The 14,975-nt window shown below is 44.1% G+C and overlaps 1 protein-coding gene across 1 annotated transcript; it reads right to left on the bottom strand.

The window, feature by feature from the left end:
* Positions 1 to 6,146: 6,146 nt before the first annotated feature.
* On the bottom strand, positions 6,147 to 14,910 carry LOC106611316 (F-box only protein 30). The gene is made up of 3 exons (XM_014211368.3): positions 14,686 to 14,910; positions 7,666 to 9,868; positions 6,147 to 7,209 (listed from the first exon to the last, which is right to left on the bottom strand). Exons 2-3 carry the CDS (start codon positions 9,808 to 9,810, stop codon positions 7,006 to 7,008), a joined length of 2,349 nt encoding a protein of 782 aa, XP_014066843.1. The 5' UTR covers positions 9,811 to 9,868; positions 14,686 to 14,910; the 3' UTR covers positions 6,147 to 7,005.
* Between the last annotated feature and the right edge of the window lie 65 nt (positions 14,911 to 14,975).

The raw sequence follows: 14,975 nt of genomic DNA, 5'->3' as shown, positions 1-14,975 counted from the left end.
ATGTTATTCTTCTATTGTATTGAATATTTATATCAATCTCTGTGTATTTAAAAATGTTTGCTCTTTTCTGAGACAAAGGGAAGTCTTTTACAAGAACGTTATTAGATTTCCTATATGTCATTTGTCCTCAGACATCCTGCTATAGGAAATGGTTGTTAGGGAGACATGCTGCCATAAAATGGGGGGGTTGCAACCAGATTCTGTTAAAAACCGAGCATTTCTATAGTTCTGTCTTGTTGGGATAGAAATAGAATGGTGTGTGGAGACAAACTTGATTCATAAATTCAACAACAAACCATATTGAATTATTGTTAATCATCTACCCACAGTCATTGATTCATTGTGCAGTCCAGGCGATCACAGCCTTCTCTCCTTCTTGTTCAAAGGAATTAGAACAATCCCTTGTCCTTGTGCACTTATTGGTGGAAGTGCACCTTGTGACCATTTCTTATTGGATGTGCCCATCCTTTGTTGGAGCCAATCAGTTTCCCTGTATCCAAGAGAAGTGAGCATGTTGAGCTATTTCAATCCAGCTTGGGTAGTTGATAATATAATAATTCAATATTTGAAAGGTACAGTAGGGTAAATATCTACAGGCAAGAGATCAAGGTGCACCTGACTTATCAAAATCACTGATAATGGTTTTGGATTTGTACGGCGGAAGTTTATACTTGTAATTATAATTTTTTTAAGATAAGATCTGCTAAATACACTGAGTGTACAAAACATTAGGAACACCTGTTCTTTCCATAACCTACTGACCGGGTGAATCCAGGTGACAGCTATGATTCCTTATTGATGTCACTTGTTAAATCCACTTCAATCAGTGTAGATGGTGAAAGAAGGATTTTTAAGTCTTGAGACATGGATTGTGTATGTGTGCCATTCAGAGGGTGAATGGGGCAAGACAAAAGATTTAAGTGCCATTTGAACGGGGTATGATAGTAGGTGCCAGGCACACCGGTTTGTGTCAACTTCAACGCTGTTGGGTTTTTCACGCTCAACAGTTTCCTGTGTATCGAGAATGATCCACCATCCAAAGGACATCCAGCCAACTTGACACAACTGTGGGAAGCATTGGAGTCAACATGGGCCTGCATCCCTGTGGAACGCTTTTGACACCTTGTGGAGTCCATTCCCCAACGAACTGAGGCTGTTCTGAGGGGGGGTGTTCCTGATGTTTTGTACACTCTGTGTATATTATCAATTACAATATTTTACAAGAGCATAGTGCATTTATCTCCCTTGACGTTCCCTTGAAGTTATTGAAAGATAATGAAGTGTATTCACCAATGAAAGAACATACAAATATTACCACTAATTGATTTGGGGGGGGGCATATGCAAATCAGAACATTCTGATTTGCATAGATCAGCAATCCAGTTGGATCATAGTGTTATTGGAGTTCTAGTGCCCTCTAGAAGTCAAAGGTATGTATAGGTTCCCTTCACAAGTAAATCAGACTCTTCTTGGATACTCTGAAAAACAAGCTTGGATGAGGAACCAGTTTGGAGTTGCTTTCAGGAGCCAATGACTCACTAAAATGTGTTTATTTCTGTTTTGTAAGATTTGAGAAATGTAACTACTATACACTACAATATCTCTCCCCAGAGATGTTTTGGTTGGATTACAGCAGTAGAGATACGCCCATTGATTGTGCAGTGATACATCTCTTCATAATGAACTTGATTTTTTTTGCATTTGTTACTCATAGAGTCTCCAGGACATCCTGTCATGTCCAAGGTGGTTTACAAAGTTTCCTCTGCTGCTAAGGTAGAGCTAATGGAACCAGAGTTGTCTTCTCAGTTCTCCGTACAGAGATAGTAACACCCTCCCAGTCTTATACGTACAGACGGATATGGGGGAGGTCTGTGAGCAAAACATAGTTTAAATGCCAGTCAGTGATTGTCATATTGTCTGTTTATAGTCTTTTTTTGGTCATTTTTATTTTATTCCATTATTGTTGGACCTTTTTATAGCTCAGTTCCGGTTTCTAAAGATGTATCCTACTTCCTGAGGAGAGATCACTACCAGACCTCACCGATGGAGACCCTGCCCCCAGACCTCACCGATAGAGACCCTGCCCCCAGACCTCACCGATGGAGACCCTGCCACCAGACCTCACCGATGGAGACCCTGCCCCCAGACCTCACCGATAGAGACCCTGCCACCAGACCTCACCGATAGAGACCCTGCCCCCAGACCTCACCGATAGAGACCCTGCCACCAGACCTCAACGATAGAGACCCTGCCCCCAGACCTCACCGATAGAGACCCTGCCACCAGACCTCACCGATAGAGACCCTGCCACCAGACCTCACCGATAGAGACCCTGCCCCCAGACCTCAACGATGGAGACCCTGCCACCAGACCTCAACGATGGAGACCCTGCCACCAGACCTCACCGATGGAGACCCTGCCACCAGACCTCACCGATGGAGACCCTGCCACCAGACCTCAACGATGGAGACCCTGCCCCCAGACCTCAACGATAGAGACCCTGCCCCCAGACCTCACCGATGGAGCCCCTGCCACCAGACCTCACCGATGGAGCCCCTGCCACCAGACCTCACCGATGGAGACCCTGCCACCAGACCTCACCGATAGAGACCCTGCCACCAGACCTCACCGATGGAGACCCTGCCACCAGACCTCACCGATGGAGACCCTGCCACCAGACCTCACCGATGGAGACCCTGCCACCAGACCTCACCGATGGAGACCCAACCTCCTCCAGTCTCCAGCACACCTTTAGCAGCTGAGACTCAACCATCAGTAAACATGATGCTGTTCTCGTAGAAGATATTTAAACCATGTTGTAGCAAGTAAAGAACATTTTTTATTGGTGATGAAATTGCTGTTGATGATACACAGTAATGTGAAGGAGCTTTATACACCAGGGCCGCTAAAAGAAGCTGAACAAAACATGTAAAACAAGACACCGTGGGAAAACGTTTTTGTATAGCAAAAGTAACGCGTTAAAGCTAGAATCCTTAGATGCTACATCAATTTTTGGACTTTAATTAATGATACCCATTAGAACCCCAAATATAAGCTTGTTTTACTCAAGTGTTTGTAAACCATATAAATGTAAACAAACAGTATATAGCCTCAAAACATGGTTAAAACTATCATTTTGATATCATGGATGGGCAGTCCTTGCATCCATAGCTGTCTATGAATTTGAGCGGTTACATTTGTCCAGGTTCATCCCTCAGCTTTTGACCCTTAGTTATTGTTTCAAGTAAGGATTCTAGCTTTAAGTGCAAAATGTACCATAAACCTCATTGTAATCTGGCAGCATGATTTAATCTCAAACCTTTTTTCAACAATGTGTTATTTAACTAGAGTTTAGTAAACTGGGCAATACATAATCACCTCTTTATAACATAAATTGTTGAAAAGTTTCAAACTAAATTACGCTGCCAGATTACAATGCAGTTTATTGTAAAATGTTCACTTAACACTACAGAAATGTAGCCTCTTGTTTAAAGCTGTCATTTCATTGTTGCAAATGCTACCATCAAATGTAGTCAAATACAGATAATCCCATTGTATAGAGGCACACACACAACAGTTAGAAATGTTATTGTACTGTGAAAAATAACCTTGCATTTTATGGATAAATCATGTTTTTAAGAATGACGGTTAATCTCTTCACTCACATGCAGAAAGAAAATTGGAATTAAATCTGACGCGAGCAGAAACATGTCTAGCCTGGTCCCAGATCTGTTTGTGCTGTTTTGCCAACTCCTAGTGATTGGTTATCAACGACCATCAGACTTGTCTAAGCATCAAACAGATCTGGGCCCAAGATATGTGGGGATGATCAATAGGTTAAAATCAGACCTGAGAACAACCAGACCTGATTGGACCCAGCCAAGTTGCTCTTCTGGTTAACGAATAGGTCTTTATACTGTATGTTGTCTAGGCCTTCTAAGTCAATAAATTCCCCGTATTAGCGTAAAATAAATGTTTTAGACTATGCAGAGCCGTGGTTGTGGCCATTCGGATCTATCAGCTGTAGTTAAATTGACCCGAGACCCAATGACAATCAAACAGGACCCGTCCCGGATCCTAAGGAAAAGTTTGAATCTTAGACCCGTTCAGGTCCCAGGTATTCAGGTGGACCCACGAAGACCTCTACCTTTGAGTAGTCTATGTAATATTGGTGGCATGTTAATAACATCCTGAACTACACCAAATAATAGAAAAAAACTAAATTAAAAAAAGTGTTGCATGGAAGAATACTAAACACGTACAAAATGTGTATCAAACCAAACAAGCGTGGATTATTTCACCATATCAAACTGTTTCAAACTATTCATCCGGGGTGTTCATCATGATTGCAATAATGCAAAGTTTGCACTGGTCTTTTCCCCCAAAATGTAATAAAACACACAGGAAAGAACAAACAGTACAGGGATTCAGAGAAGAACTTGAAGTAAAATAAACATTTACTTCCTTTTAAAAAGAACACATGCAAACTGTGCCCTTAAGATCCAAGGCTGTTACAACCCAATCTTAAACCCATGAATTAAGGCGGGATTCAATTCGATTCTGCTTCGCCGACAAAGCGTCATTTAAAGGTCATTTCCAATTGAACCGAAATATACAGCATTTACTGTGAATGCGATTTCCGCAAAAACTGGAAGATTGCCTTTTAAAGCCACATTTTCTTCAACCTGCTATCAGATTGAATCCAGGCCTTAATTTCATTAACACCATCTCTAAGACTGATTAATTAAATATTGCACTCCACTTCCAAACCCAAACAGATTTTCAACTAATATTCAAACCCGGAGAAAATCATGTCAAATGATGGGTTTGGGTTTGAAACTCATCAATACTCCTGAACGCTGTACCAGTCCTAGAACTAACAACACTCTACAACCATGACAATAAAGTGACTGTTCCATGTGAAGACTGGTAGATAGACTGGTGCATCTTTTACACATAAACCAGATTCACACTATAGAGTCCGGTTTGGCTTGGCGCTATAGTGTCAATCAGGCAATACAGTACAAGTAATGGCCTGCACTATTGATGCAGTTTCATGGCAACTACCCAAATCGCAGCCTAATCTCTATACAGTGCACTACTGTTGAGCCCGGAGCGTCAAAATTAGAACACTATATAGTTCATAGGGTGCCATTTGGAAGGCAACCATGTTTTACAAACCCTGAGACACAGCAGGCAACTTCTGAACACAGTGACTACGAGAGCCAAGAGGAAAACACAAAGATAAAAACACTAATATGATAAATAATAGACGTGCCCATGATTGAATGATGATCAGTTTCCATACTGATCAACTCTAAATGAACGGAAGCTACGTTATGCCCACGTTCCTGGACCTGCAGGATTCACTGATCTATAACAAGTATTCACACAAATGGTTTTCACACAAGTAACGTTGTTCTCAAAATGAGGAACAGGAGAGTGGATACAGAAAGACAACCAATCACCCTTAACTCAAACAGTCAACATTGTTGTTCAGCCTGATACTGATGGAGGTTGAGTTAGGTCGGGATTCATTCTGATCTACATTTAAAGGTCATTTCAAATTGAGCTGACATCCGCCAAGTTTACCTTTAAAATCTGCGTTGTCTACAAGCGTGATCGGATTGAATCCCGGCATTAAATAGCTACACTGACAATATATTAACATGATCCGCTGACTCAAAAGTAATGGCATGATCCGCTGACTCAAATGTAATGGCATGATCCGCTGACTCAAAAGTAATGGCATGATCCGCTGACTCAAAAGTAATGGCATGATCCGCTGACTCAAAAGTAATGGCATGATCCGCTGACTCAAAAGTAATGGCATGATCCGCTGACTCAAATGTAATGGCATGATCCGCTGACTCAAAAGTAATGGCATGATCCGCTGACTCAAAAGTAATGGCATGATCCGCTGACTCAAACTCAACAAAAATCATGATCACCCTAAGTATATAAAACCATGCAAGACGGTGTAAATCACTCTAGCCGGGGGTCAATGAGAAATCTACTCATTAAAAGATCCCCATCAGATCCCTCCCATGACCAGAAATCAAGTCTTTATCATAAGTTAAGGCTCCATTTTCTTTTGTTGTCAATGCGGCACAGTACGGACTTAGTTCTTATAAAAATAGAAAATGTAACGTCAAAACATGTTTTATTTACACATTGACAGAGTATGTAAAAGTTAAATAATCTATTCAGTACATTGGTAACAAGAATATATACAGTGCACAAAACATTAAGAACACCTTCCTAATATTGAGTTGCGCCGCCCCCAAGAACAGTCAGTTCATCAGGACTCTCCAAGGTGTCAAAAGCGTTCCACAGGGATGCTGGCCCATGTTGACTCCAATGCTTCCCACAGTTGTGTCAAGTTGGCTGAATGTCCTTTGGGTGGTGGACCATTCTTGATAACAAGGGAAACTGTTGAGTGTGAAAAACCCAGCAGCGCTGCAGTTCTTGACACAAACCGGTGCGCCTGGCACCTACTACCATACCCCGTTCAAAGGCACTTAAATATTTTGTCTTGCCCATTCACCCTCTGAATGACACACATACACAATCCATGTCTCAAGGCTTAAAAACCTTCTTTCACCTGTCTCCTCCCCTTCATCTACACTGATTGAAGTGGATTTAACAAGTGACATCAATAAGGGATCATAGCTTTTACCTGGATTCACCTGGTCAGTCTTGGAAAGAGCATGTTTTGTCCACTCAGCGTGTATGCATATCAGATAGGTTGAAAACAATGCAGGTTTTTTCTGTCAAAACCAGAAGAGAATGATAGCAGCATTTTGTATTTGCTTTTCATAGAGCAGGGTTGGAGTGCATTTCAATTCAGTGAATTCTGGGAGGACGTCTGTAAGAACTTACTGAATTGATTGAAATGAATAGAGCTACGTCTATAATAGTACCCTAAAGCCTACATAGTGCACTACTTTTAATAGGGTGCCATTTTAAATGTACCCATGGACTCCAACCCTTTCACAGCGTTACTCATAATACTGGCTTCAGGACTGAGCGCAGTGAGCGTCCCTCTTTGGTGAGCTCTCTGGATAAGCACATGCAGGGCAGAGGGATGGCCTCGTCCCGACAGGTGATGGTGTTAAACTTGCACTTTTTCAGATGGTCGGCCATACTGGTGATGTTGGCAAACTTCCACTCCTTCACTGTACCGAAGGCTGTGCTGAATCGCCACACCTGGTTCACAAACAGAATATTATAAATGAATTAGTTCTCATCCAATAACGATAAAGCCGTTGATATACTAGATGTCATATTGTATTCCTGCTTGTGTTTGTCCTTTTGCTATGCCAAGCCTTTAATCTAATTGACAATTGTGTTGAGACAGGACAACCTGCATTCAATGGTCAGCAAATAGGTGTGAATTCTAACTTGAGATCCCCACACATCTCAGACTGTCGTACTATTCCATGGATCATAGATTTATGGGAAAATTACACTAGATAAAATTCAATTCAACATTTATTTAACTAGGCAAGTCAGTTAAGAACAAATTCTTATTTACAATGACGGCCTACACCTGATGACGCTGGCCCAATTGTGCGCCGCCCTACGGGACTCCCAATCACGGCTGGTTGTGATACAGCCTGGGTACAGATGTTAATGCACACACATACACAGTAAGTGACTAACCTTGTTTTGGATCTGCCATGAGGACGACCCATCAGGCCTTCGTGTGTTCTCCCAGAGCAGCACCACCATGCCTCTGGACTGCAGTAAACTGCCACACACATCCCTCATTGTCCGAGAGACCCTGGACAACTGGCACAGGCTGAAGCCATCCAGGAAACTGGCCACATACTGTTGCACCTCGAAGGGCAAGGAGCTCAGGTGGTCGCAGGTGGACCCGAACCGAAAGGCATTCCTGGGGAGGGTTTTATCGCCGTACTGGGGAGGCATGTCGGGCCGCACCCCAAACGAGCCCAGGTGTCTGTCATGGATGATCCTGGAGCCCTGAACAGAGGGACAGAAGCGTCTCTGGGAGTAGGTGCAGCCGTAGTAGGCCAGGGGACAGCGATGCTCCAACCAGCCGTTCAGCCCGGCGTGGATGTCCCCGTGAACGTTTTTGAAATGCGAGGAGAACTCGTCCCTGCGGAACAGCTGTCCACACACGAAGGTGAACATGGTGCGCTGCTTGGTCTGGTAACGGGCCACACACTCCAGAACCAGGTCCAGTCTGAGAGAGTGGAAGGGGCTGGGGTTGGAGAGCTGAGGGCTGGCGTGATCACAGGCCGACGCTGAGGCGATATCCCCCACCATGGTGTTAGTGGCTAGTATAGCCGAGGGGAAAGAGAAGGTCTGGGTACCAAAGTCAACGTGGTAGCCGTCTACAAACCTGCTGTCTGAGATGCTGCGGCCCCCAGGGGAGTCCCCCAGACAGAAGAGCAGCGCTGCTGTGATCAGGTCGATTCCATGGAGCCCCAATGGATCGTCAGATACCTCCAGGTCTGAGGTGTCCACTGACTTGTCCTCCATTTTGGCTCTGAACAGATAGGGGTCAGACATCAGAGCCCTGCGCCCATTAAATGTAAACACACTCATCCCTCTGAGCACCTGGAGGTTCTGTAGTTTCCTCTCCAGCCACCTGTCTTCTATCTCTAAGGGCAGATGCTGGAGCATGTTGTAGGGTTCCAGATTAGGGAGAGGCATGGGAAGAGGCAGGTGGATGGGTAGTGGTGGAGGGTGGGGCCCAGAGGTCTCCCGTGGTGCTACTATATTAGGCATGGAAAGATACGGCATCACCAGCCTGAAGTCTGAAAACCTGTTGACTTCAGAGCGTCTGGGTGGAGATCTGCTCAGATCCATCCACTCACGCTGTGTCAAGTGATTTTGGTTGTCTCCTGTATGGTTGAAACCATTACTGAGAGGAGGACAACCCACCTCAGCAAGACCCATCACATGGTCCGTCTCCACTTCCTCTGAAGACTCTATCCAATAGCTCTCGTCTCCCTGTCTGTCTGTTCCAAATCCACAGTCCACTCCGACTCCGCCCACTGCTCCGAGCTCACAGCCCGACTCTGTGTCACTTGCCTTCATCTCTACATTCTTCAAATCATTATGATTATCACTGTCCTCTCCCCTATGGAGAACCCCTTCTCTCTCACCGTTTTCAACATTTACACTGATCAAGTCAATGTCCTTGGCACTTCTGAGGACGGCCAAGGTAGCTGCTAAGTTTATTTTGTGCACCTCACTATAAGACTCATCATCATCTTCCATTTCAACCACTCCATTAGTCAAAGCAGCAGCCTCATCCATTTCAACCGTTCCATTACTAACGTCAGTCTCTGGTACACTTGACACTACATCAGCGATCTTGTAACACGTTTCCTCAGCTGATTTATTATATGTGTTCTTTGATGTGTTGGTGATGACTCTAAGAGACTCCAGTAGCATCCTCTGATCTTGCAGAGCCAGGGCCATGTCGAGCTGCTCCACCACTTCAACATTGCTCAAATGCTCATAGGACTTCCTGTCTGAATAGCTCACAGGCCAACGGTTCCACTCCATGGTGCAACACACCACACTGGCCGGGCACGTCTCTAGGTGTTTTGCCATCTTGATCCGGGGGATAGTGAAAGGGCACCCAAATCCAGTGTTGAGGCAAGGCACTCTTTCAAACGGGCATAGTAAATGATGCTCCTCCTCTTTACAGGAGTGGAAGACTGCTCCACAGACGAGAGGACAGCCAATGAGATCACAGGACATACCAGTCTCTGTGCGAATCATACACCTCCGGTTCACACAGTTCAGGCAGTGGACATGGAGCTCCTCCATCTTTGTTGTGTTGATATTCTGGATTTAAAAGGGGGTGGGGTGTTAGGGGTGAAGTGGCCTGCAATAATGAAGGGAAAAAAACACCATTATTAAAAACATTTATTAAATTGGACAATTTAGGTCTAATTAAAATAGACAAAATCAAGTTCAACCACAGTCAGTTTATGAATAGAAAAAGCAACCAGGCCATGTCCCAGTTGCTAGAAACATCCTGTCCTGTTACATTATCCCACTGACCGGCTCTCTCTCTAGCCACGGAACATGTGGCAATGGAGGCTCGTGCCTTTAAAAGGCTTGCATAGCGCCTGCTCCCTGCTGCCGTCTCAGACGGTTTCTGTTTACTAAATCTCTTACGCTGCTGCATGACATTTCACGACACTCGTCTTGGGTTGCAGTACACGGTCACGCCAGTTCTAGAATATAACCTGAAGTACCACAGGGTTCATGACCTTTGACCCCAAGGTGAGGCTGTATGAACCAGAGGCCGGTTCAGTGGTCTCACCAGAGACAGAAGAGGAAGCGAGACATCTCACTTGCTCCCTTTTCAGGTTCATATACAGTCAATGACCTAAGCAGATCAGAACCAGCTGTTATTGCATTGGTGCATATGGGAGAGCCACTTAAGCAGACAGGAACTGTGACAATTGTTTTTCAACTGTAAACGGTTCGGAGTGGGACATCTTAATTTATTCACCATCTTTGGCCTCACTGGCCTGCTCATAGCTTGATAATGACAAAACTTGAAGATTATTATAAGCAACTGTCAGCCAACCATGACAGTCTAAGGAGAAACGTTGCACTGCTGGGCTTGGATGGCTTGACAGGCCTTGAATGACTATAAACACAACAGCAGGACAGGATTCCATTTTGGAATATCTGGTCATCCATGAAAGTGGCGTGTAATGAAAATATAAAATACTAGAGATGCGTTTGCAATTATTATTGGACATATACAGGTAACTGCCAAAATAAAAGAAACACCAACATGTCTTAATAGGGTGTTGCCCCCAGAACAGCTTCAATGCACCTTGGCATAGATTCTAAAAGTGTCCTGAACTCAGTTTGAGGGATGAGACATCATCTGGTGGTTTGTTGATGGTGGAGGAAAATACTTTCTCAAGCGCCACTTCAGAATCTCCCATAAATGTTCAATTGGGTTGACTACTTTTCTCCTTCCCCCCTTCTGACACCCAGGTGCAACACGCATCTTCTGCGTGCCTGGCAGATATCTCAACTTGGATGTCAGCCCACCACCTCAAGCTTAACAAGACAGAGCTGCTCTTCCTCCCAGGGAAGGCCTGCCCGCTCAAAGACCACTCCATCATGGTTGACAACTCCAGTGTCGCCCTCTCAGAGTGTAAAGAACCTTGGCGTGACCTTGGACAACACCCTGTCGTTCTCTGCAAACATCAAAGCAGTGACTCACTCCTGCAGGTTCATGCTCCACAACATCCGTAGAGTACGACCCTACGTCACACAGGAAGTGGCGCAGGTCTTAATCCAGGCACTTGTCCTCTCCCAGCTGGACTATTGCAACTCGCTGTTGGCTGGGCTCAACGCTTGTGCCATCAAACCCCTGCAACTTACCCAGAACGCTGCAGCCCATCTGGTTTTCAACCTTCCCAAGTTCTCTGCCACCCCGCTCACTCCACTGGCTTCCAGTCGAAGCTCGCATCCACTACAAGACCATGGTGCTTACCAACAGAACAGCAAGAGGAACTGCCCCTCCCTACCTTCAGGCTATGCTCAAACCCTACACGCCAACCCGAGCACTCCGTTCTGCCACCTCAGGTCTTTTGGCCCTCCCACCCCCAATGGAGGGCAGCTCCTGCTCAGCCCAGTCCAAGCTCTTCTTTGTCCTGGCACCCCAATGGTGGAACCAGCGTCCGTCCCCCTGAAGCTAGGACAGAAGAGTTCCTGCCCATCTTCCGAAAACATCTGAAACCCTACTACATCAAACAGTATCTTAAATAATCCTCCTCACCCCGATTACTTTCTATGCCTGTGATGTGGTTGTCCCACCTAGTGCATTCATCTTAAGATAGTTAACTAAATCACTCTGGATAAGAGCATCTGCTAAATCAGGGTTTCCCCAAACTCTGTCCCCAAACTCTGTCCCCCCCTGGGAGCACATTTTGGTTTTTGCCCGAGCACTACACAACTGATTCAAATAACCAACTCATCCAGCTTTTATTATTTGAATCAGCTGTGTAGTGCTAGGGCAAAAACCAAAATGTGCACCCAGTGGGGGCCCCCAGGACCGAGGTTGGAAAACCCTGTGCTAAATGAGTAAAATGTAAAAGAGATCTGATGACAGACGACTCACTAAGCCCCTTTGAGACTCCTCTTTTCAAAGTCACTGAGATCTCTTATTCTAGCCATGGTAGCCAAATAATGGGCAACTGGGCATTTTAATACATGACGGGGAAGTGAATTGCTTAACTCAGGAACCACACCTGTGTGGAAGCACTGGATTTCAATATACTTTGTATTCCTAATTTAGGTCTTCCTTTATTAAATAGGGCAACACCCTACTAAGACACTATAAACTTGCATCTAAATATGCTTACTTCCTGCTGTAGTTCTAGCTAAGAATGTCACTTTTTAGTCAGATATGGCTAGCTACTGTTGTACAGTTATTTGTGTAGCTAGCTATATTTATTTTCTCCAGTAACTTTCATATGTAGAAATGCATAAGATACGACTAGGAAAAACAGTTCAACAGAACTTAGTCACTGCAAGAAGTAGGTACACACACACACACACAGCTAGTTATTTTTATTACTACCACTGCCCGTTTTGCACAATATAAAGAAAATAACTTGTAGCAAGGAACACAGATTTTTACAACTCACCTGTTCTATCTTATCCATTGATCTTGACTCTCAGTTACATTATATTACACAAATGAGCAGTGGTGTAAAGAACTTAAGTAGTACTTAAAAGTATTTTTACTTAAGTAGTTTTTTGGGGTACTGTACTAATTATGTTTTACTTCACTACACTCCCAAAGAAAATAACATACTTTTTTTTACATACATTTTCCCTGACACTCAAAAGTACTGGTTACATTTTGAAGGTTTAGCAGGACAGGAAAGGGGTCTAATTGACACCCTTATCAAGAGAACATCCCTGGTCATCCCTACTGCCTCTGATCTGGTGGACTCACTAAACAGAAAATCCATGGTCATCCCTACTGCCTCTGATCTGGTGGACTCACTAAACAGAAAATCCATGGTCATCCCTACTGCCTCTGATCTGGTGGACTCACTAAACAGAGAACATCCATGGTCATCCCTACTGCCTCTGATCTGGTGGACTCACTAAACAGAAAATCCATGGTCATCCCTACTGCCTCTGATCTGGTGGACTCACTAAACAGAAAATCCATGGTCATCCCTACTGCCTCTGATCTGGTGGACTCACTAAACAGAGAACATCCATGGTCATCCCTACTGCCTCTGATCTGGCGGACTCACTAAACAGAAAATCCATGGTCATCCCTACTGCCTCTGATCTGGTGGACTCACTAAACAGAGAACATCCCTGGTCATCCCTACTGCCTCTGATCTGGTGGACTCACCAAACAGAGAACATCCCTGGTCCTCCCTACTGCCTCTGATCTGGCAGACTCACTAAACAGAGAACATCCCTGGTCATCCCTACTGCCTCTGATCTGGAGGACTCACTAAACAGAGAACATCCCTGGTCATCCCTACTGCCTCTGATTTGGAGGACTCACTAAACAGAGAACATCCCTTGTCATCCCTACTGCCTGTGATCTGGCGGACTCACTAAACACATGCTTCTTCGTTTGTAAATGATGTCCAGTTTTGGAACGTGCCACTGGCTATCCTTAAATAAAACTTTTTTTTTTAAGAATGGTGCTGTCTGGTTTACTTAATACAAGGAATGTTTAAGCATTTTAACTTTTGATACTTAAATATATTTAAACCCAAATACTTTTAACTCAAGTAGTATTTTACTGGGTCATTGGACAAAGACGTCTTCTGTATGGGGGAGTTTTAAGAGCCCCGACGCTCAATCTGAACATTAATGCGCGTCGCTTGCGCTACGGGATTGGAAGCATTTAAGGACCTTATCTTTCATATCAGCGAGAAATCATGAAGAAAAAAAAAAGTAAAATTGATACACATATTGATAGGGTTTGACTTCCCACACAGCCAAATCTCCATGTTACAGACCTTGTATACAGAAAACAGACAGAAGACAACAGGTACCTGTGCTATATGGCTACTCTGAACACCTGTGTGTAAACGTAACTCGGGAAGTCACCCATATAGCTGTATGGATCTGTGCAAAACTGCTACAGTAAGTCTATCGGTTTTATTTGAAGGATTATTTATCGGTGATGAAAGCCATGATTATTGACATTTCTAAAACGTTAAAACACAGCATCGAGATTGTACTTCACATTATTAGCCAGTCGTGGGCGAAGCTAATCACTGAGAACTGTAGGAGAACGCAGAATGCTGCCTAGAGTTTGAGACCTACTGTAGTTATATTGCTAACATATGAAATTAAACATGGTAGCAAGCTAACTGGCTAGATGATCACAATGATGCAGTTAAAATGATAGCCAGCTAAACATGCCACTGCATGGCAAGTGGTATGCCTGGCTTAGCGGCTTCAAATAGAAAATAACGATGTCTAGACTAGCAACACCCGCCAGCTCACATCTGTAAGCCTACTTCAGCAGTAAATTAGCATTGCTAGCTAGCGGCTAACAAACACCCATGTGATTTAATTTACAGGTAATAAGGAGTTTGAAAAATAACTTAACTGCCGTTAACTAGCTAAACGAGTATTATAGCTAAATCAGCTGGTTACTGTTACTTGGCAAAGTTGGCTTACCCGTAAGAAAAAACGATACAGCAAATGAGTCTTGTCTTTAAATTCGGCAGCAACACTAGCCACACACAATGAAGTAGTTCGGCAATGTTGTAGCTGTTAGATAGTTACAAATATTCACGTCGTGTCTTTCGACTCCAGTCGCTGTGTTGTAAAAAGCTAACTAGCTCATCTTTGGATAGCTGCTGAAAGCTACAAGTGGCGCTAGTTGATTACGTCATCATGAAGTTTGGCTAGAGACCTGCGCCTGAAATAGATGGGCAATAACCTCACAATATTACATCTCACTGAAA

This window comes from Salmo salar, chromosome 09 (genome assembly GCF_965601325.2).
Source record: "Salmo salar chromosome 09, fSalSal1, whole genome shotgun sequence".
NCBI lineage: Eukaryota > Metazoa > Chordata > Actinopteri > Salmoniformes > Salmonidae > Salmo > Salmo salar.
The sequence above is the reverse complement of the archived record's forward strand: the minus strand, read 5'-3'. Positions and strand labels throughout refer to the sequence as shown.